At 44.8% G+C, this 22,674-nt stretch overlaps 2 protein-coding genes across 4 annotated transcripts; one reads left to right on the forward strand and one right to left on the reverse strand.

Annotated features, from left to right (window-relative positions):
• The first annotated feature begins 183 nt into the window (after window positions 1-183).
• mms19 (MMS19 homolog, cytosolic iron-sulfur assembly component) lies at window positions 184-15,009 on the forward strand. 2 transcript variants are annotated; one of them, XM_060036472.1, is made up of 31 exons: window positions 184-316; window positions 773-821; window positions 1,213-1,313; window positions 1,749-1,834; window positions 1,965-2,039; window positions 2,431-2,500; window positions 2,598-2,726; window positions 2,858-2,919; window positions 3,831-3,917; window positions 4,455-4,529; window positions 4,869-4,946; window positions 5,294-5,432; window positions 5,759-5,913; window positions 5,990-6,071; window positions 6,375-6,500; window positions 6,945-7,026; window positions 7,309-7,406; window positions 7,688-7,849; window positions 8,139-8,294; window positions 8,543-8,642; window positions 9,140-9,242; window positions 9,696-9,767; window positions 10,116-10,242; window positions 10,423-10,529; window positions 10,700-10,756; window positions 11,149-11,335; window positions 11,686-11,768; window positions 12,138-12,302; window positions 12,522-12,581; window positions 13,678-13,778; window positions 13,889-15,009. In XM_060036472.1, exons 1-31 carry the CDS (start codon window positions 229-231, stop codon window positions 13,917-13,919), a joined length of 3,093 nt encoding a protein of 1,030 aa, XP_059892455.1. In that variant the 5' UTR covers window positions 184-228; the 3' UTR covers window positions 13,920-15,009. The 2 variants fall into 2 exon arrangements, with proteins under 2 accessions (XP_059892455.1, XP_059892456.1); XM_060036473.1 differs by having other exon boundaries at window positions 9,699-9,767.
• On the reverse strand, window positions 14,740-22,599 carry zdhhc16b (zinc finger DHHC-type palmitoyltransferase 16b). 2 transcript variants are annotated; one of them, XM_060036477.1, is made up of 10 exons: window positions 22,458-22,599; window positions 20,590-20,918; window positions 19,925-20,119; window positions 19,504-19,592; window positions 19,126-19,154; window positions 18,827-18,960; window positions 17,537-17,622; window positions 16,914-17,037; window positions 16,444-16,514; window positions 14,740-16,192 (listed from the first exon to the last, which is right to left on the reverse strand). In XM_060036477.1, exons 2-10 carry the CDS (start codon window positions 20,839-20,841, stop codon window positions 16,090-16,092), a joined length of 1,083 nt encoding a protein of 360 aa, XP_059892460.1. In that variant the 5' UTR covers window positions 20,842-20,918; window positions 22,458-22,599; the 3' UTR covers window positions 14,740-16,089. The 2 variants fall into 2 exon arrangements, with proteins under 2 accessions (XP_059892460.1, XP_059892458.1); XM_060036475.1 differs by having other exon boundaries at window positions 15,649-16,210.
• Between the last annotated feature and the right edge of the window lie 75 nt (window positions 22,600-22,674).

The raw sequence follows: 22,674 nt of genomic DNA on the forward strand, positions 1-22,674 counted from the left end.
ACGCAGCTTTCTAATTCAGATGTATACCTCCATGCAAAATAGTGTGTACACATTTGTTATTCCGATAAAGCCAGTGTGCATTCAAATGTTTGTTTTTATTTATCGTTGGAAATTGTTTCCATTTAGTGACTGAATATACTTCAGTCACTAAATATAACTAGAGGAAAGTGTGCTGGTTTTGTTAAAACTTTTTGCGCATGCGTAATACCCATCAGGAACCAAGGAACGATGGCTGCGGACAGTGCCTTGCTGGTGTCTCTGGTTGAAGAATTTGTTACTGGACTGCAAGACAGCAAGGCCAATGACACAGCTACTGGTAAAAGCTCGGTTCTATTTCTCAAACAACCTCATGCAGGAACGTAATTGACAGTGTTGGCATACAATGACAGCTTCATTGATGCATCCGCTGCTCTACCCAGCATGTGCTAGCTATGTTAGCATACCATTGCAACATCCAGAGGGTGTTTTTAGGAGATACACCGCATGGTATAAAATCTACCAGAAATGACAATTGAATAATTTAGCGATACTTTGATTAATGACTTTACAAGATCGACTTGTATTACGCATCACTGTCAAATCAAATTGTAATATTTGAAAGCCTGCTTTTAGTTATATGGGGTGTTAGTTTCTGACAGGTTAACCTGTTGTCCCTATTGCCCTGTCCTGTCAATGAACCTTGAACCATGACCCCACTAGTAATGACTTTAACTTATATGTTGTCTTGTCGAATGTCACGTCGCTTAGTTTTTGATTTCTATTTTCTTCACAGGCGTTCAAGCTAAGAAGTTTACAATACTGCAGTTAGTGGAAGCACTTGGGTAAGATATGGCTTAATTACATCCATCCTCAACCCTGTCCAGCCTTTTAAACCGAAATACACAAAAACTTTGGACCAACTGCCCTGAACAATGGACAGCTGAGTCCTAAGCATTTAGGCTGGCTAATACCCATCAGGATTACATTATTCAAGTATATCTAAAATCCTGGTTACGTGGAAATGTTAAATACAACCCAGGAGACATACTGGGTTGTATTTAACATTTAAAATCTAAAAGTTCCACCACATCACGTAGAGTGTGATCTTTCTGGTTTGCCTCTCTACCTCTTAAACTTAACTCTAGGTTATACTTTTTGAATTGTTACTTTGTATTGCAGTATTGCACGAGACTCGCTATGTAAATAAAGAGTGATTTTCTTCTCCATGTACAGCCCGAGTTTAACAAGCAACACTCCTCACACAAGAGCCAGAGGGGTTCAGCTGCTGTCCCTGGTCATTCAGCAGTGCTATGGAGACCTTTCAGAGAGTGAAGGTAGACGGCCATAGAGGTTCAATGCACATTGTGTTTTTATACACAAAGAAGGAAAGTAAAAAAGTAAATTGTTGTACCTCGGTCTTGGTGAGCTTGGACTCACTCACTGGGCCAACTGACCAACCAATTAGAAAGCTTTATTAATATGTGTAACAATATATTAATTAAGAATTATCTGGCTTCTTCGACCTCTATCTATCTATCTATCTATCTATCTATCTATCTATCTATCTATCTATCTATCTATCTATCTATCTATCTATCTATCTATCTATCTATCTATCTATCTATCTATCTATCTATCTATCTATCTATCTATCAAGCCAAATAGTGAACAATAGCTACCTAAAGGCATTGGGAATCGTTCAGTTCCAGTAATTTACAATTATTTTCTATTTCTAACAATTTTACTATGTATTCATTTTCCGTTTTCAGTGGAAGTGCTCATTGCTTTCTATGAAAACAGACTGAAGGACCACTATGTTATTATACCCTTTGTCTTACAAGGGCTGAAGGCTTTGGTGAGTGGATTGTCGCTTTTCTCTTGAAATCAAGAGAACGCATATCTTGTCTTCCTTACATTAGCATGTTGCTATTGGAGGGACCACTACACTGTCAGTTGTGGTAACCATGTTATGTGTGCTTTCCCAGACCAAAAGCTCACTGTTGCCCGCTGGTTCTGCAGTGTCCATGCTACGCTCTCTGTTCCAGGATACTCATGTCCAAGTAAGTCTGCATTGTCCTTTTGTTGCATTGTTAATTTACACATCCGTTAAAGTTCTTCATTGCTCCTTGTGTGTCATAAAAAGGTTGATGTTTGTATTGATTCTCTATATATTTATTCCTCGATCTTTTAAAAAGATTAATAATTATATATATAGAGATAGGCCATGGAAGTTAAAGGAAAAGGTTGTTTCATAATAAATACTTACATAAATACCGAAATAAATGTTGCTTATCATTCAACTAGGTAGTTGTACTAAAGTGTGTGTGTGTGTGTGTGTGTGTGTGTGTGTGTGTGTGTGTGTGTGTGTGTGTGTGTGTGTGTGTGTGTGTGTGTGTGTGTGTGTGTGTGTGTGTGTGTGTGTGTGTGTGTGTGTGTGTGTGTGTGTGTTAGTCCCTGATGCTGGCAGAGCGAGCCACTGTGTACAACATGCTCCTAAACCTCATGGAGTCCAGAGAAGCAGGTGAGATGAGACCGACTGTATCAACTCTCTCCTCCTTGTCACATTGAGATGTCTGTTAAACAGTTTGAACTGTTCACCTGTTCGTTCCATTCACCAGAACTCAAAGGTTTGGGGGCAGACTTTGTGTTCGGTTTCGTCCAATCAATGGATGGCGAGAGAGACCCCAGGAATCTTGTATTGGCCTTTCAGATCGCCAACAACATCATCCATAGAGGCTACGATTTGGGTGAGCACACACACGCACACGCACACGCGCACACACACACGCACACACACCCCCTTGCCTTCCACAGTTGGACGTCATTACATAGTAATTCAGACGCTAATCCCCTCTGTCTTTATGTTTGCCGTCGGTAGGTAAATTCGCAGAGGAGCTCTTTGAGGTGACGTCCTGCTATTTCCCTGTCGACTTCAGCCCTGTGAGTCCCTGTTTGTTCAGCTGCCACACTCACACCGAAGAACAAGATGGAACCCAATAAACCTAGCAGACACTAATGTCATCCCAGACTTCCTGTGGCCTTGCCCGACCCCGACCGGCGGGGGGGGGGGGGGGAGGGGGGGGGGGAAACAATAACACAGGGGAGTGTCAATATGAGTCTGGGAGCAGACGGCTGGCCCACGTCACAGAGCCAACAGACCGGCATCATACTCCACCGTCCTAGTTCAGAGGGCTAATGGGATAAATCTGCACAGGAAATGTCGTCTGTTTGCTCGTGCGTTTGCTTTGTCTCTGCCGCCGTGACGGGGTCGCTGTGAGGGCGGTTGCAAAAACCAGACAAAAGCCGTAGTGGCTCATGACCGTGTTTATCTCAACAGGCAACTGGCATACGGTTCGAGTAGTTAATGGAGCCTGGTTGTTTGGTATCAGTTTGGTTATGCGTGCTGTCGCCATGCATGGTTGACTCCGCCGGCGGTGTGGGAATGTGTGTATGAATGGATGTAAGTCGCTTCGGATAAAAGTGTCTTGCTAAATGTAAATGTTACCAAGTTCGGCTTTAAGTCGGTGTAGAACATATAATAATGATATTATTTTGTTTTTAATGCTGAATAATAATGCAGATGTTAGTTAATGCAGATACAAAATGGTTATCTTGAAATGATGGCATATAGCTTAAGATGTTCTTTCTTTCTGTAGATGATGATGCTCCACAATTATGTGATGAAAATGATTTAGTTTGAAGTAGGGGAGCTTATCTTGGCAACTAGGCCCCTTGCCTTATTTCATCAGGATATATCTTTACGACTTCCCCCGCCCTCCATCTCAAGGAACCCGTATTGTTTCTTTTACGAAACTAACAAGTATTCTCTTTTCCATGTCTGTGACCCCTAGCCGCCTAATGACCCCCATGGCATCACTCAGGAAACACTGATCCTTTCTCTGAGGGCTGTGCTCGCTGGAACTCCCCGCTTTGCTGAGGTACTTCAAAACACTCCTTCTACTTCTAGTACCATACTTGTTATGCTACTTTTGGGATTTGTTTCTATAATTTCCGTCGCTATTCAAGATTCATGTTTTGTCGGTGCCTTTGTACGATAACATGGGATAACACCTTATTAATCCCCCAAAAAATTATTTCAGTTGTCACAAATGCAACAAGAAAAGTTCAAAGTAAGAGAAGGCGACATAAGAATACAAATATTTTTTTAATCTGCCATATTGAAATACATATTTCTATAGCTAGTTTGCAATAGATTTGGTCCGGCAGACATGAAAATGTTATTCAGCAAGACTTGTGCAATGTTGATATTGGAGTCATCCCGTGTTATGATCCTAAATAGCTTTACTAATTAAATTCTCTAACAAACGGCTGAACTGATTTAGAAATGTTTCTTTTGGAAATGGGAATACCTTTTGATAAGACCTACATTCCCCATCAGTATCACTTCAAACATTGAATGTTCATTTTGTTGCATCAAGTAGTTCAACTCCTTGTCTGTTTCTGACCTCTGGTAGTTCCTCCTGCCCCTCATCATCGAGAAGCTGGACTCAGATATTCAGAGTGCTAAGATTGATTCGCTTCAGACCCTGGTAAGTGAAGTCCTCTTAATTTCCATTTCACATCGCTATCTCATATGCACTCACATTACTTTATTATTCCCAAACGTTTGCTGGGTAGAAGGAATTTGAATCCTACATTAAATAGCAAATGTCTATCTATAGGTTGTCTCCCACAATGCATTCTAGGTTTGAGAACTAAAGATGGAATGTGAAACGCCTGTTGATTAGTAGACCAGCATCCCAAGGCTGCAGCTTCATTTTTAAGTGGTAGTTTAACGTTGTGGGCACGAAAAAAGTCATTAAATTGTGACAGAAATGAATGTGGAACAATGGCGTGGTCAGACAGTGTGGTTTCTTTTTCCCTTCCAGACCGCGTGCTTGTCTACATACGAACACAAGGACCTTGCAGAATTCCTCTCTGGGCTTTGGACCTCCATACGCAGAGAGGTACGTTTTAGAGTAGTCGATAATGGCATAGAGGTTTGTGCAAACCAACGACAAATACAAACACGCAAGCACAGGTGATTCAAGACTTTTTGATGCTTTGTTTGTCTTATATATTCGTACCGTCTGAAGTATCTCTTATTATATAGTCGTACACATGTCACTGTTTTATTTTTATTTTCTATCTCACTTAGTCCTGAAAGAGGCATCTGAACTATTCAGAACTAAGGCTATCTAACTAAAATAATCTGAAGATAACTAAACATATCCGAATCAAGGCTAGGTAACTAAGCTGATCTTAATCAAGGAGAGCTAACTGAGCTGATGCTCCTTTTCCTGGATGCTCTCAGGTCTTCCAAACGGCGAGTGAGCGCGTGGAAGGTGCTGGCTTGGCCGCCCTCACGGCTCTGACCTCCTGTCTTTCTCGCGCCATCCTCAGCTCCGACTCTGAAGACTCCCTCAACGCCTTCCTGGACGTGGTCCTCAAAGGTATGCTCTCCATTAAGAGCATGTTCAACTGTCAAGTCATGCGTCATCTTTCTACCTCTCTCCCTTTCTGCATCTGTTAATTTTAAACCCTTTTTATATGTGGTTGTTTTCCTTGTGAAGCCCTTTTGCTATTGCGGTTTTGCACCAAAATGAGAATCATGATTGGTTAACTCTTAATTGGTTCCTTTTTAATTGGCCAACTATGAGTTGTGCTCATAGTAGTACAAATGTTTTGTCCCTCTGTAATCCAATTCGCTACAGCCTGCCCTCCACTGTTAATCCCAACCAAATGGAGGATTTGTGTACGCTGTTCTCTGTGTCCTCAGACTGCCAGCATCACCTCTCTGAGCCAGACCTGAAGCTGGTGTGGCCCAGTGCCAAGCTCCTTCAGGCTGCCTGTAGCGCCTCCTACAGGGCAAGTCATATAGTGGCAGCCGTCGTCATACCTGGTCTCGTGGAGCAGTACAACAGCAGGACTCAGGTATGTCAGGAAAATGTGTGTGATTGTGGATGGATAGATCGATAGAGGAATTTTTCTCACTTCAATATCCATTTAGTGTGCCCACAGGCGTACTATCCTAGAGGTGTTGCAGGGATTCATCCACACGGTGAAAAACACCAGCCAGTCAGAAGACGACGGTGAGTCCACAACTATGCTCGTCTGAAACCGGCTCGAGGTCATACACATCTTACAGGAACAGACTAGGTGTCACAAACATTCCTAGACCGGCTTTTGTAGACGTATTTCTCATTAGTGCAATGCATTTTTCTAAGGCAAATATTTCCGACCTACTCAGACGAGATCAACGGCAAAACACAAAAGGGTTAGCCTTCACAACCCTTCATAACCAGAACTCAAGAGGCACTGCCTACCCCGCCATGCCTCAAGTTGGAGTCATGTTGCTCCCCTCACCCATCCCTTCCCACCACCCTCTCCCACAGGTCAGACTGTGCTGTTGGCCCAGCGGGACGCTCTGTGTGCTGTGGTGTTTTCTGCGCTGGCGGAGAACAACTCTGACCTCCAGGTCACGTCCATGCGGGTCCTCTCTGCTCTGGGACAGCAGAACGGTAGTTACACACTAAACACTGTATGCGTGCATCTACAGAATCAACAAATGCTACTATCTTCGAAAACAGGGTATGAACAAACAATGATTGTAACAATGGTTACTGCTACGCGCCACCCAGGTGGCTCCTCCAATCAGTTTGACTCGGGCCAGGCGTCAAAAAAAATCCTAAATCAGCCATCAACCCCACACACTCAACAATGATCTAGTGGATATATTGTTAAACTTCGAATGGTTGGCGTTTATTAAATCTTTAGATCTGTTGCTAGACATCAAAGCAGGGAGACGCAAGCACATCATTATTTGCGTTTAAATGTACCTTGCCATAATTGGGCCTCTGGGAAGTGACATCACTACATCAGCTTTGAAACAAGTTTTCTCCCATGAAGACCTTCTGACCTTCTTGTTCTCCCCTTCATGTGATGTGTCTCTCTACCGCTCCAAGGTCTGCTGTTGGAGAGTGACGTGGAGCGGGCGGTGGATCATCTGAACAGGCTCATCCTGGAGGAGGACGACAGCAAAGTCAGGTTAGATGAGGGGCAGTCCACTCACACATTCAGGCAGAACATATCCAAAATATAATTTCTCATGTGGATTTATACAGTTAAATTAATAGACAGGCAGGACACTTTAATAAGATAATGTAAGACAACTGCGGTTACAGTCATAGCATTCAGCTTTAGGGTGTGTATCCTTTTTTTGGCTTTCAGTTCTTCCTTTTACAGATGAACCGAGATTTGATATCAAATGACGCTTTAAACCACATCTTTTCCATGCCTGAGCGAGCTTCTATCTGTCTGTCCATCCAGTGTCTCCGTCATCGTATGTGCCGAATCTCTGTCCAGACTGCACCCAACAGTATTTATCACCAAAATGGTCCCAACACTCAAACAGCAGATCTTCTCTGGTAAGCTCTTGGTTCTGGCCTATAGTAGAGGTCCATCCAAATGGTAACCGCCAAGTTGTGCAAGGCAAATGGCAGGAACAGCGCCATCCCTGGTGGAACACGAGACATAGTCATCACTGTATCAGACTAAAGTAGAAGTGCTGAGTGTCATCCATAGTGACTTACAGTGAAATGAGATGCAGGTACCCAGATCACATTGATTAACAGCTGGATCCAAGATCACGTATTGTTAACTAGTATACATTTTCACATTAAATATCTTCCACTCTGTTGTGCCTCAGAGCCCATGGTCCAAGGCGACGGTTGCACGCCGTCAAATGAGAGCTCCCAGCATGCAGTGCGTCAGCGGTGTGTGTCCGCCCTGGCGGCCGTCTCCACCCAGCCAAGCGTTGTCCGGGAAAGTGCGCCTGTCCTCCTTGAGGTCCTCAAGTCAGCACACACAGGCAAGCTGTTAAGGCTCTCTCTCGCTCTCTCTCGCTCTCGATCAGCTGGTGTATAACAAGTACTTTGTGGCCTATATGATGTAAAATAATTTTTAGCATTTATCTATGCATAGTTTCAATGATAGTATGTCTAATATACTGTTGATAATGTCTACCCCAACTCTTCATAATGATATTCTGTCTATAGAATACAATTATTTAGATTAAAATAAAACATTGATCTCTGTTGTGACGCCCACATTTCCCATCCTGGATGAATAAATGAAGGGTCTGTCTAATGTCACTGCAGGCAGGGGGGGCTTCTCTGTGGACGAGGTGGTGGCCGTGTGCTTCAGCCTCCAGAGGATAGCCGACCAGGCGCTGGACTCTGAGGAGACTGGGCGCTTCTTTCATGACATCATCATCCCGCGACTACTGACTCTGGCTCTACAGGCAGCGCTTCAAGGCAAGCAAAAGGGATTTTTTGCCATGAAATTACAGAATATGACGCTATTTGGAATTGACTGTATTACAAACCTTTCATCTGCATCTCTCAACTGTTAAAACGCATTGCTGGTTTAAGGATTTAAACCAGCAACCCTCCTTTCACAAGCCATCAGCAATGATGAGATCCTTAATACAATTTTAAAAATAGATTTAAGACGGTGTTGTTTTTACACACATTTGATTGAAATTGGGTGTACGTTTTGACAGGTGAGGGGTCTCCTGGGAATCGTAGTCCCCTGGTGGAGGAGGCAGTCCTGTCTGCCATGGTGGGAGTCATCAGCAGCGCCTGTGCTAAACTACAACCTGAGTCAGTACTACCCTATACGCTCCTGGAACCTCAAATCAACCCAATAAGACATGTAAAAGAAATGGCAATAGTAAGCCGCTTTTGGTCAGACCTATTTGAGTCTATAGAGTAAACCTTATCAACCCACATTCTACCCATTCGTTTTCTGAAAAATACGAGAAAAATTTTTTGGAACAAAATGCAGTGAAAAATTTACCTAGCAAAGCACTGAAAGTATTAATTTGATGTAAACCCACAATAGCCTAAAAGTAAAAAGTTCAAAATTGTTTGGTCTTATTTTATACACTATATAAAAACCTATACACTTACGCATAGTCACATTATTATCGTAGATGTCAATAAATGATATGATCGACATATGTCGTCAATAACCTCACAGTAAGAACGGATATCATCTCATATCCGTTGCCCTCCCCCAGCCTCATTGTCAGTTGTCTCGTGAAGTCACACTGTGGTAGAGTTTGGTAAGGCTGATGTGGTTTCCTGTTTATCATCAGGCTGGCCGGGAAAATGGCTTCCAGGGCGGTATCTCTATTCCTGGAAGATGATGTCTCCTTCCTGTCTGACAACTCCCTCCCTCCACACATCCAGCTGCTTAAGGTCAGAACGATGCACGATGTCTGGGTCCACGTAGGTCGTTGATCCTGTCTTCAATGAGTGTACACTGTAGGTTGGTCGGTGTTACTTGTCGAAAACAAACCCTTTTTTTACAAAGTGACACTATCAAAAGTCGGTAGTTGGGAGGATGTTGTCCTTCATACACAGCCTAGCACCATTTGATTTGATTAATTTATTTCTTTGTATTGTTTAATGTAGAACTTTTGAGACGGAAATACATTTATTCCTAGTTCAATACTCTCAAACAGGGAAACTCTCGATTCTTTATTGAGTTAGCAATGCAAAGGAAAAAGAATCGTTCCTCAGATTCTCTTCAGGTATATCAATAATCCATTGTTGTCTCTGATGCGGCTTTCCGCTCTCTTCAGTTGTCATTAGCATCTTAACCTACTGGAGACCTTCACTCCTCTGTTTCTCTGCTGCTAACCCTAACAGCAGGGGGGGTCCTGGTGTTGCTCCCAGACGGTGTGTCTGCTCATGGCCTGCGTGTGTTCCCTGCCTCGCAGCGTAAGTCCACCTTAACACTTCACGATGCAAACTATGACTGCTTTCAAAATGGTGACCCACACAGTTCCATTGCAAGTATCCATGTAAACGTATCTCGAGAAGATTGTTTAACTCATGTTGTCTATCTACCAAGAACATGAAGATATTGCCGGTTCAAAACTATAAACGTAACGTACGTGTGTTCATGGTCCTTTGCACACCCGTTACGTTGCTGTTGTCTAATGCTTCCATCTTGAGCAGGTCACCATTGAAAACGGTTGTTCAATCCAAAAGAGACCAACGGGGTACAACAGAACCCTTCACCATTCGGGCTGCAGCTAACGACCGTATGGCTAACCCATCATCCAGGTGGAGGTGCCCCAGGTGGAGCGACTGATGGAGCAGCTGGAGGAGCTGAGCATCACCTGTGGCCACGTCCCGTCCTACACCTCCGCCGCCAAGTGCTACGCCGGCCTGGTCAACAAGAGGCCCGCGGGTCAGTTCAGTGGGCTCACACCGGCACACGAGGCCGGAGGAACACAACCGTACACAATGTCGGATTCGACCGTCTCTCAACAGTTAAACTCTCTACTGGTTTAGCCAGCTCTCATTATATATGCTTTAATGCTGTGTTTAGATGATGTCTGATAGTTTTCCGGTGGATTGTGTTTTTCAGGGGATTCTCTTAATGCCTTGATCCAGCGCAGCACCAAGAGAGTGTCCAGTGAGTTGGACTCCCCGGCTTCTCCTCACCGCACCCAGGCCTTCACCCTGCTGCTCTGGGTAAGACGTCCACCAGCTCCCCTCTTCAACCAACAACCACGTGTTGCTTCAATAGTAGGAAGGAAGGACGATTCCAGAGGCTCAATGGTCCATCGTCTTTGATCCGATCAGACCAGAGAAATCAAATGGGTCTGTGATTGTCCAGTAAATTGTCCTCTCTTTGTCTTCAGCTGGCCAAGGGCCTGCTGCTCAGATACCACCCTCTCTCTACGGCACTGACGGACAAGGTAAGACACAACAGACATGTACACACAGTGTTGTAGTAGTAGTAGTATTTATCCCAGATTTCGTCTATGATTATTAGAATCCTGTCTAATCTTAATAATTAAATAATAATTCAATTCTTTACATTCCCAAATCTAAACTTAAAATCCCAACACAACAAACTGATTGGTGTGCATTGCCCCCCCAAAAAATAATATCCCCCAAGAGACACACACATGTGGGCAGTCTTAAAGTGTGTGTGTGTGTGTGTGTGTGTGTGTGTGTGTGTGTGTGTGTGTGTGTGTGTGTGTGTGTGTGTGTGTGTGTGTGTGTGTGTGTGTGTGTGTGTGTGTGTGTGTGTGTGTGTGTGTGTGTGTGTGTGTGTGTGTGTGTGTGTGTGTGTGCGCGCGCGCAGCTCTTCGCCCTGCTGGGGGACCGGGAGCTGGGGCCCATGGTGGGCGACGGCTTCTCCCTGCTCATGAGCGACTCGGCCGACGTCCTGAACCGCGGTTGCCACGCCGACGTGCGCATCATGTACCGCCAGCGCTTCTTCACCGAGAACTCGGCCAAGCTGCTGCAGGGGTTCAACTCCGCCGCGCCAGGTACACGTGGTAGCACAAACTGCTTTAGCTTTGTACATTTGAGTTAGGGCTGAACGATTTGGGGAAATAATCTAATTGTGATCATTTCGACCGATAATGCGATTCAGATTTATCACGCGATTATTTAATTATTTAACACAACAATGGAAGCAATCAACATATAAACTGCTCTTCCCTTTAGGCCAGGCCTATATTTTGAGGTGAATTAAAAATTGATTATACCTTTTAATCGCAGCCTTTGATATTTGCAAATCGCGTTCTATTACAGCGCGATGTCGGTTTCATTTCGATTAATCGTTCAGCCCTAACTTGAATCTATGAAATGTAACCATCTGTTTTTCCTTCAATAGACACAAAGTCATCCTACTTGAAAGCCCTGTCCCACCTGGTCAGCAGCCTGCCCAAAGAGGTTCAGCTCACCGAGTTACCAGCGGTGAGTAGAACGCATGGGACCATGGAGGGACTTCAAGAAGGGGAGTCGGCTAGCGACGTCAGTACCAATGGCTTTTACTCGTTCTTAATCATAACCAGAGGACTGAAAAATAAGGAATGGATGTTTCTTAGTCTAATGATTCTGATCAATCTACAAAAGGACCTTGACCAGGCTAGGGAACTCTGCCTCAGCCTCATCGTAAGGCTTGACTATGGTCCTCACTATCTCTATCTCGCGCTGCTCTCTTTCTGCGTTATCCCTGACGTGGTTGGTTCATTCAACCTTGGTAGGATATGTGTGGTTCCCCGTTGGTTCCTGCAGAGGGCGCCGTTTCCCCTGATATTAAACGTAACCACGGTATCCTTCCAGCTCCTCTCCCTGCTGCTGGAGGCGTTGTCGTGTCCGGACCAGGGCGTCCAGCTGTCCACCCTGTCCTGCCTGGTGCCCGTCCTCACTGAGCCTCCCCCCGCCCTCATCCAGCAGCTGGAGGCCCTGGTCAGCCGGCTGCTGGCCCTCACCTGCAGCCCCACCATGGTCAGTACTGGGTGGTGCGTCAAGGACGAGGGCGCACTAGGTTCAAGAGGAGCTTTGAATTATCAGTGCCGAGTGTCCCCCACTCTTGCAAAAGTGATTGTCTGTCATTGTAATGAGTTCTTTATCTGCTTCCTCTCTCTCTCTTGATCCCTTCATCTTTTATCTCTTCCTCTATGCTTCTTTCCTGTATCTGTTTTGTGTGTTTTTTCTTTCTCCCAGACTGTAAGGATAGAGTCATTGCGGTGTCTCCATGCCATGTCGCGCTTCCCTGAGCACGAGGTAAATCAATCATTTATACTGACCCTGTTAGCCGTGAGTGTGGGTGTAGTCCAGGTGGTGACCCTAGGTCTGTGTGAGCGCTGTTTAACCATGTGGGTGTAGTCCAGGTGGTGACCCTAGGTCTGTGTGAGCGCTGTTTAACCATGTGGGTGTAGTCCAGGTGGTGACCCTAGGTCTGTGTGAGCGCTGTTTAACCATGTGGGTGTAGTCCAGGTGGTGACCCTAGGTCTGTGTGAGCGCTGTTTAACCATGTGGGTGTAGTCCAGGTGGTGACCCTAGGTCTGTGTGAGCGCTGTTTAACCATGTGGGTGTAGTCCAGGTGGTGACCCTAGGTCTGTGTGAGCGCTGTTTAACCATGTGGGTGTAGTCCAGGTGGTGACCCTAGGTCTGTGTGAGCCCTGTTTAACCATGTGGGTGTAGTCCAGGTGGTGACCCTAGGTCTGTGTGAGCCCTGTTTAACCATGTGGGTGTAGTCCAGGTGGTGACCCTAGGTCAGTGAGCCCTGTTTAACCATGTGGGTGGGTTCAAGGTAATGCTTTTAGCTCTGTGTAGTTGTGTGTTCCAGGTGATACCGTTTAAGCTCTGTTTTTAAGTGTGGTTGTGTTACAGGTGATACCGTTTAGCTCTGTTTTTAAGTGTGGTTGTGTTCCAGGTGATACAGTTTAGCTCTGTTTTAAGTGTGGTTGTGTTCCAGGTGAAACCTTTTAGCTGTTTTAAGTGTGGTTGTGTTCCAGGTGATACCTTTTAGCTCTGTTGTGGTTGTGTTCCAGGTGATACCGTTTAGCTCTGTTTTAAGTGTGGTTGTGTTCCAGGTGATACCTTTTAGCTCTGTTTTAAGTGTGGTTGTGTTCCAGGTGAAACCTTTTAGCTGTTTTAAGTGTGGTTGTGTTCCAGGTGATACCTTTTAGCTCTGTTGTGGTTGTGTTCCAGGTGATACCGTTTAGCTCTGTTTTAAGTGTGGTTGTGTTCCAGGTGATACCGTTTAGCTCTGTTTTAAGTGTGGTTGTGTTCCAGGTGATACCTTTTAGCTCTGTTTTAAGTGTGGTTGTGTTCCAGGTGATACCTTTTAGCTGTTATAAGTGTGGTTGTGTTCCAGGTGATCCCGCTGCGGGCCCGAGTTCTGCGGGCACTGGCCAAGCCTCTGGACGACAGAAAGAGGCTGGTGAGGAGCGTGGCTGTGCAGGCTCGAGCAGATTGGTGAGGCCAACGTCACAACTAAGGAATACACTTAAGGGTTACTTTAAGGGTGATTTTCAATCAGGTGCATTGGAAGTATTCAATACAGCTTTTATCTATGTGCTCATTAGGTTCCTCTTGGGAAGCCCAGGTGGGAGGTGATCTTCATGGTGAAAGGAAGTGGCGAGAGAACTTCACGATAAGAGTCCCAGAAACAAGACTGAATTCCATTCACCAAGGCCTTCAACTGGGAGAGCACACCCAAAAGTGATTTTCACTCAACGTTTTCAAATCTATAAATCTATCTCCGTAGGTTTTTAACTCCTTCTTTACTATTATTATTTGCCTTTGTTTATCAACGCACAATTGAGAAGATTGTGGCAATGTTCACGTTGTCATGATGCTCAAAATCGGAGGGAGATTTAAATGAAGATTATGAAATGTATTTGGCAGACATAGATTGAGTCCATCCCAAGTAGCCGTTATTACTTGGTTTACAATCGTTATGTGCCATTATGTAAGGGGAGTAGAGCAGCAAGATAAACTGAATGACATGCTGCTCCAGAAATATGCCCCTTTGCTCATGGGTAAAAACATAAGACTGATCAATGAATGGATACAAAATAGAATGTAAAGTAGTAGTAGTAGTAGTAGTAAATTAAATATGAAATAATACATTTGAACATGCGGTGTAGATCCACACATGGCAGAGTTTAAAGGTTCTGGTTTGAAGAGAAACCGCACACACTGGGCATGTATGTGTAGGTCGAATAACAGCCAAGCTTGAATAACTTGAACGTCTCAAAGGAGCACTTGAGGCAATGGCACAAAACAAGGCTCTTTAATATAACACGCATATTCTATCCCGCCAGACCCTCTGGTCTCAGTACACGTCTTAAAAACCGTTAATGATTCATATCACAAATGCCAAACCGTGAGCACTTCAGTCAATCGATTTGATTACAAAAACATCTTTAATGTATTATTTTTTTTCAAGCCAGCTGCAGTGCGTATATGTAAACCAAGTATTAACATTGAACAGATGCAAACAGGAAGTAGGATTCACCAGGGTTTGAAGAGATGAGGGTGAGGCAGCTCAATACAGTCAGCTAACTGTACCTCACACTGAATAACGCCATGGATGTATGGATGATATTTAAAATGTTTCATTAACATGTTATTAAACTTTTTTTTTTGCAATTGGTATAAAATGTTTTTCATTTTAATTCTACAAAGCTTAAATACACTTTAATCAATTGCACTCAAAAGTGAAGTTTTCCTTTATAAAAAAAAAAATAAATCAATTAATGGAGAGCACAGCTCTCAATGGTTGATAAAACCACTTTCACTATGGCAACCAAGGGGAATACTCGCCATGCTGATACGCAGTTACTCCATTTATCAAAGTCCCCTTCAAGGCTGGCCATTTTCACAAGGCAAAGACTCATATTCACATCTAACAGGAACTCTAAACTACACTGAAATGCATGTTTTACAACAATGGTCCTTGACTTGCATTGTAAAGCTCTAGCATTTGTTTTTAACAAATAGAATCACTCGGTAAGTATCATAGCATGGGTCACCGTTTGATCTTCAGAAAGGTCTTCCAGTTGACCTTTCTCTGAGCAGTCTCCACAGTTTTGCGGTAAGTCTTTTTGGCACCATGTAGATCCAAACCAGTGGTGGTCATGAACCCTAATGGCAGACGACCAATGTAACAATACAACTGCTTGCTTAGCAGGGCTGAGCCCAAATAAAAAAGTAAAATTTTATGTTAATGGAACAAATAATAAAGCTGGTGGACAAGCCAACTGGAAAGCACTGAAAGGTGCTCATTCCAGGTGTGAATGTAAAGAATAAATTACAATTTAAACCTGATCCTTTTTAAAGAAAATAAGCAAAAACCGACACAAATTTGACAAAACCATAAACGTCAAAATTCCAGCAGGAACCACCCGGGCGCACACCCCCAACATTCCTACTTGGTTTGCTCTGAGAAACGACCTCCTCAACTAAACCTTGGCTCCATCAACGTTTGGATCTCATTTAGACCGATGTAAAGGCGATAAGGAGGATGAAGAAGCCCTAACATGATGTACTGATGCCGCTTCAGAAGCAAAGGTGATCATCAGAATCCTTCTTCATCTGCAACTTGAGAGTCTGTTGCTGGTGTTGGACAGAAGCCAACTGAATAACATAAGTCAGAGAAAAGAAAACAAAGGAATGTATCTGGAAGTTCTCCTGTCCCCCATAAGTCAGTAAGATGATGGAGGTTCAGCTGGAGCCTGGACACGGCTAGATCTTGACGCAGAAACTATTGATCCATGAAGGGTCAGATAGCCATGGGGTCCTTCCTGGTGTACACGCAGTCCCATGTGATCCCGTCCCCAATGGGGGGGTGGCTGGAAGGCAAGAGCACCCGTGTCACCCAGTCACTAGAGAGGTGAGAAGACCTGTGTTAGGCCATTCATATTACATGTCATATGGTCGACGCTTTAACATCAAACCCCTTTCCCCAGCAGTGCTATGGCGATGCACTAGCATTTCACATTATATATACGTACTACTCTACTGTACTAACTTTAGACAAGGTTTTATAGCAATGGTCTTTCAGGGCACTGCTACTACTAAAATTTAAATAAATAAATCACTTTCCAAAACGGAAGTTGACATTAGAGAAGCTCACCTGGGCTTCTCCACGCTAAACATGATCTTCCAGTTGGTTAATGGGCCGTGGTGGTATGGGTTTCTGAAGACCTGCATTCAAAAAAGGAGACAATAAATCAGCCAAGATACCACAAAATGGATGTTTTCTGGATGTCAGCATCATGATGGAGATATAGATATTAGATATCTATCCATCTATCTATGATAATGATAGCGGGGCGTAGACACAGAAAGATAGAGATAGTAAGAGCCCTAGCGAGATAGAGTTACAGCTATAGAGATTGCTGGTAGATTAGAGGTAGAGAAAGCCAAATAGGCGATCACCCAAGTGGACGAGAAGTTTAGAGTACATTTAGTGACTCTCCCTGAGCAACGGGTAGGCCTCAGAGAAACACAGCGGCCACTGTATAATCCCGCCTAGGGGACTCCACACGCGTGCTGAAACCAGCAGTTCACTTCAACACACATGGCCAGGGACCAGGACGTCACCTTGCCCAGCTCCCTGAGCCGCCGGATCTCCTTGCGGTTGATGTGGCGCTCCACGCTGGTCTCCCCTCTGCTGATGAGGATGCTGTGCCAGAGGGTCAGTGCCCCCAGCGCCACCGCCACCGAGCTGGGAGGAGGAGACGTTACACCCCGACCCCACTTCACCACTACAACTGAGACTGCTGTCTACCACTCTGATCCATAGAGACTAGCGCCGCGACCAACGATGGTTTTCATAGTGGAGGATTTTCCTCCGAATTGAATAATCATGTAGTCTATGTAATGATATAAGTAATAGCGGATGCCAAACACAAGGTCCCTGGCTAGTTTGCTTGCTTCATCGGACAAGCACCCGAGAAAAACGTAACTACTATATCAAGTATAAATTGTGTTTCGGTCGTGGGAGGGACCAGAGATCACCGGATGGTTGATATTCAATATTGGGGGCTCGAACCGAGTACCTTTGGCTAAGAGTCAGCAGCCTATCTGCTAAACTATCAAATTAAATGTAGCAAATTACTCATTACCTCACATTGCTATAGTTTATATCCGCTGGTTAAACGGTGTAATTCTGGACAGGGTAAGATGTTAAAGACAAAGTGTGAAGAGTGGAGACGGTTCCTGACCTGGTGAGCACCCAGAGGAACACGATAGCCTTGTGAGCGGTGGTTTCTCTGAAGGTGAAGGACGGAGGAGAGGGCTTGAATAATTCCTACAAAAAAAAAAGTTAAAAGGGGTAAGCAAATTTCAACAGGGTTAATCATCTGTGTACTTACATCCACATTTAGTATGATAGATTGTTTATTCCCAGTGCGTTACAAGACATTGTGTGGAAAGTCCCAACCACAACCATTTAACTCAACTCAATAAACAGGTCAGCCTAACAATGGTTTAGGCCCCACATCCAAATGATGGAACACAACTACTAATATGGGCAGAAAACACGATGGTAGCACCAGTGGAATCTCCAAACAGCCCATTAAATGTGTACTCCAGTTTATGTGTTCACCATCTGGCCGTCAATCAATGTTTAGATGAACCCACTCTCCTGAACACGAGACCAGCCAACAGATACTAGCGGCAGTCTCCCGTTTCACTTGCTGCCTTTGGCCATCCGAGCTTGTGCCGTTGATCTCCCTTTTTAATCGCTCTACACATCTCCCCGACTCTCCCCCTCGCGCTGTACCCCTCTCCACCCCTTGAAGGTACAACCTAATATAGAGGAGGCACACCGCTAATGAGCCTTAACAAACCGCCCGCCTCCCGCCACCACACTCTGAATCAACATGTTCTGTGTTGTCTGGAATGCAGAGATATTCAGCACCTTCCGTCAGCGCATCGTATTCCCGGTTTTCCATTCTGTATTGTCGCTGTTGTTTGTGTGTGTGTGTGTCTGACGGTGTGTCCATGAAAAAGGAATTTAAAACTGGCCCCTTAAACCTAGCCCTGAAATAAAATCCATCTGAAGAAAGGAGGAAAATGTAGTTACCCTGGCTTAAATGAAGAAGTAACTTCAGGTTTAGTTAACCTATTCCTTGATTACCATTATCCTTTAACCCTATTGTTTGATAGTATTTCATGGTAAACAAAGATACCAGCTGTCCTTGCCAAGGTCATTTGAATATTAAATTAATTTGTTTTTACTTTAATAATTTATGTAAATCATTTCGACTGTAAAAACAATGGTAAAAGGCTAAACTAAAGTACAAAATGCATCACTTATTTTTTACTCACATTTTGTGATCAAGTCACTAAAACTAGTCTTATAACAATGCACTGTTGATAAGCCTCGACAAGCCATTCCAAAGTCTACCGTCTACTGAGATCAGCATGTGTGGGCATGTCGTTCCAGATACATGATTGCTAGATGGATCAGGCTACCACCCTGAGAGACGGGGAGGGAGTGAGGGACTCACCTCTATAGCGTTGTAGGCCTCCGTGAACATGTGCCTGGAGCTGACGCTGCAGTAGATGCAGGCCAGCATCATGTAGAGGCAGAAGGAGTAGAAGTAGCGGTGGTTGAGATGCCCAACACAGTTGTTCAGCCACGCTGTGGACACGGAGGGGTTAAGGAAAAACACCTAATCCACCAGGAGAAGGAAGCCGATTCGGAGAACTAATTGTTGTTGCCGAATCTCGAGGAAACCATAAGTCATGGAGGATCGGTGAAAACGTGTAACCAACTTAATATGAGGGCCGATAGTCACAAGGATACGACAGTGGTGGTCCATTTTCAGAATACACCTGTGATAAAAAACAATAAATGCTTTAGTTAATTAAGAAACAAACATAAAAAGCACCATACTTTTGTTCTGATACCTATAGGTTCTACAGTATTGTCAGTTGTTTATGACCAAGTCGTACATCACTTTTTCTAACGCTCCCAATTTTTGTGATCGCCCAATAAAAATAAAAAAGGGGTCTGCTAAATGTAAATGTTATTAACATGATTATCCCACTTCATATACAAATTTGCTGAAAGAAATGACAGTTGAGTTGACTCTCCGTCACTCAACCAAGAAGGCCTGATGCCAGACAGAAGTAGTGCATCCCAGAGCCAAACTGTGTTCATGGCTGTTTGAGGTGGTCTTACGTGTTGCAGATGCTGCAGTGATGGGTCCTGGCTGGCTTTGGAACGATACACTTCTTACAGATGGACACCGCCGGGACGTCGCTTTTGTCCTGATGCCAAGAGAAGAAGACAAAGGGTGAGGATGTCTCGGTGTGATGTGGGGGGGGGGGAAGGAGTTACAAGCCTCCGAGACATCTCATTAATCACGCTGTCCTGTCAAGCAGTCAATCAGTAACCAACACATCCAGTGTGAGTTTCAACAACATTCATAGCTACACATGTGATGGTTTAATTTTTAATAAACAAGATACATACACTTCCGAACTACATGACTCATTGTTCATCATGATCAATTGTTAGGTTTCCAGTCTTATTTCACAGCCATATTGTATGGCGTCAAGCCACCTTTAACGATGAGAACATTTTAACTTCCTTGGATCACCTTTGGTGGCCGTCCCGGATGGGTCGTGGTGGCCTTGTAGTAGTGAAACACCACCATTACCAGCAGCCAGTGGCCGCAGAAGAGGTGCCAGACTATCCAGGGGGCCGGGTAGGTGCTGAGGATGACGGGCAGCACGCACGTGTAGACGATGATCACCACCGAGGAGATCAGCAGGACCACCAGACTGACAAACGCCTGAGAGGAGAAGAGAGGGGGAGGGGAGAAGAGGACAGGAGGAGGGGATGACAGGAGAGGAGCGGAGATGAGATGAGATGACAGTAGGGCAGAGGAGAGCAGAGGAGATGAAAGAAGAGCAGAGGAGAGCAGAGGAGATGAAAGAAGAGCAGAGGAGATGAAAGAAGAGCAGAGGAGATGACGGAAGAGGAGAGGAGAGGAGAGCAGAGGAGATGAGGAGAGGAGAGGAGATGAGAGGAGAGCAGAGGAGATGAGAGGAGAGCAGAGGAGAGCAGAGGAGCAGTGAGGGGAGTTGTGTTGAAGTGAGGTGTGGACAGTTCATGCAGGGGTGGTGGGGGTAGAGAGAAGAAGAAAGAAAGCGGAAAATCAAATCAACAACAAATTCAGTCTCATAGCAGCAAAGTCAAACAAAGCATAGCCCCTTCACACATGACTTGAAATGAATAAACAAACAACATCATGGAACTCACCACTCCAAACCAGCGGGTGACATTGTCAACGATCCAGTAGATGGGCTCGAAGGCACAGTCCAGCAGCGTGTCCGAGTTGGTGAGGCTGTTGTAGTACAGGGAGCGGAGCAGCAGCTTGGCGTAGCTGCACAGCTCCCCCGCCCCGCCGCCCCAGCCCTGCTTGTGGCCGCGGCGCCACGCACGGCACCGGCGTAGCACCAGCCGCATGGCGCGGGAAAGCTTCCACGTCCAGCGGCCGCCGCTCAGACGCATGCCGCCGCCACCTCCTCCTCCTCCTCCTCCTCCTCCTCGACCGCTCCCACCTCCACCTGCCCTGCAGCCACCGACCTCTACGCACACACACACGCACAGCACCAGGGACCAGCAGTTACACAGGCAGGCCACGTAGAACAGCAGCTCCTCGTAGCGTAGCCTGATGGCCGGGGACGTCGACATTGTGGTTCTGGTTGTTCTTGTGGGGCTCGGGGAAAGTTTGGTTGCCTCACGTGTCGTTGTTAAAGTTGGTTCAAACTCCAAAAGAAAAACATAAAGGAGGGTTCCCAAAACCAGTGGAAGCACCCAATTGATCCAGAACCGAATCGAAGGGATTGACTCTGACCCTCTCTGGCCAGCAATCCGACAACACTGACAAAAACAAAACAGTGCAATCCAACCCGCACTCCATTGGACAGATGTCCGTCGTCGTCCACATGCCAAAGGCTATCGGATGGTAATGACCTGATACCTGGCTTAGAATAAAGACATTTTCTAAGAACCTGACGGTGGTTGAGGCAGAAGTGGGTAACCTTATATATAAGGGCACACGCAGGAGGGGTGAGTTTCCTGACGAGGGAATGGGGTTGGTTATATGATCCGGGGGCCGGTAGTTCGTGAAAGTGAGCGTATTGGTTACACAGGGTAAAAGGCATGGCTGGTATCGTGATCAACAGCAGCATTGGTGGTTCACTAAGATGTGTGACCCTTAAATAAAACAACAGAAGGGGTGGAGGTTCCGATGGGTCTGTTTTGTTGTGAAAACCCAATTTCAAGTAAATGGGTTGGGTTGTTGATACTTCTGATCCACATTTCTATGATGAATTGATATAAAAAAAAATTGACATTACATATTCCAGCTTATTTTATTGGGGGGGGATCTTTAGACTTCCAGACTTAATGTTATGGAAGATGGAAGGCATCTTTGACAAAGTTGCATAGATAAACCCTCGATGCACCTTAATGGCATGTATCTTATAGCTTCGGGTTCCATTATCTCTGTCTTGACCACATGATTAACGTTTGCAAAAACGAGTTGCCTCCGGACCTGCATTAATACAGGTCTTTATACCCAAACAAGTGTCACATAACACTGTAGTGGTACTGAACGGCATTGCAAACTATGGAAACAAAATTGCCAGGCGTAAAGGTTAAATCTGGTTTAGGCAGATTGAGATCACTGTGTCAATGTAATAGGCTTTAATCTGTCCTCCTACACAAGCCATCCATGTCACCTGTGTTAACGGGGAATGAAACACGTTAAACATGATAGTTACATGATGTAACTGTAGGTGGCAGGGGCTCAATATGATGATCGTCGCACAATAGTGCTTGACTTTATTGTAATAACCTATTGGGGCGTGTGCAAGGGTCTTGGTGAACAAGCCTCATCTTGAATACAAATCTTTTCACTTTTTAGTATGATGTGCTTCTCGTTATAGTTCCTAGTCCTATCTAAATCAGCTTCTCAGTGCTATGCCAGCTGACTTGAAACAGGGAGGTCTGCGTGTGTGATAATCTACAGTTTAGCCATTACCATTGAACAGACAACATCAACATGGTATATTAAATACATGCGAAAGAAACAATCTGCTCGATTCAAACCCTTCACTTACCCTTTCAAGTGAAACGATTGAACCGGTTCACTAGCACATGATCAACTGGCTTCTGCAGCCTCCATTGGAGATGATGGTATCAATATTCATAGTGGTTCTTCCCTGTTCCGCGTGACACGCTCGTCGTTGAATCATGGGAAATTGTGTTTTTTTATCGTACGAAAACTCGAATAAACATATCCGTTTGGGTCGCACGCATCATACTGCCATTTACTAT

Source organism: Gadus macrocephalus, chromosome 18 (genome assembly GCF_031168955.1).
Source record: "Gadus macrocephalus chromosome 18, ASM3116895v1".
NCBI lineage: Eukaryota > Metazoa > Chordata > Actinopteri > Gadiformes > Gadidae > Gadus > Gadus macrocephalus.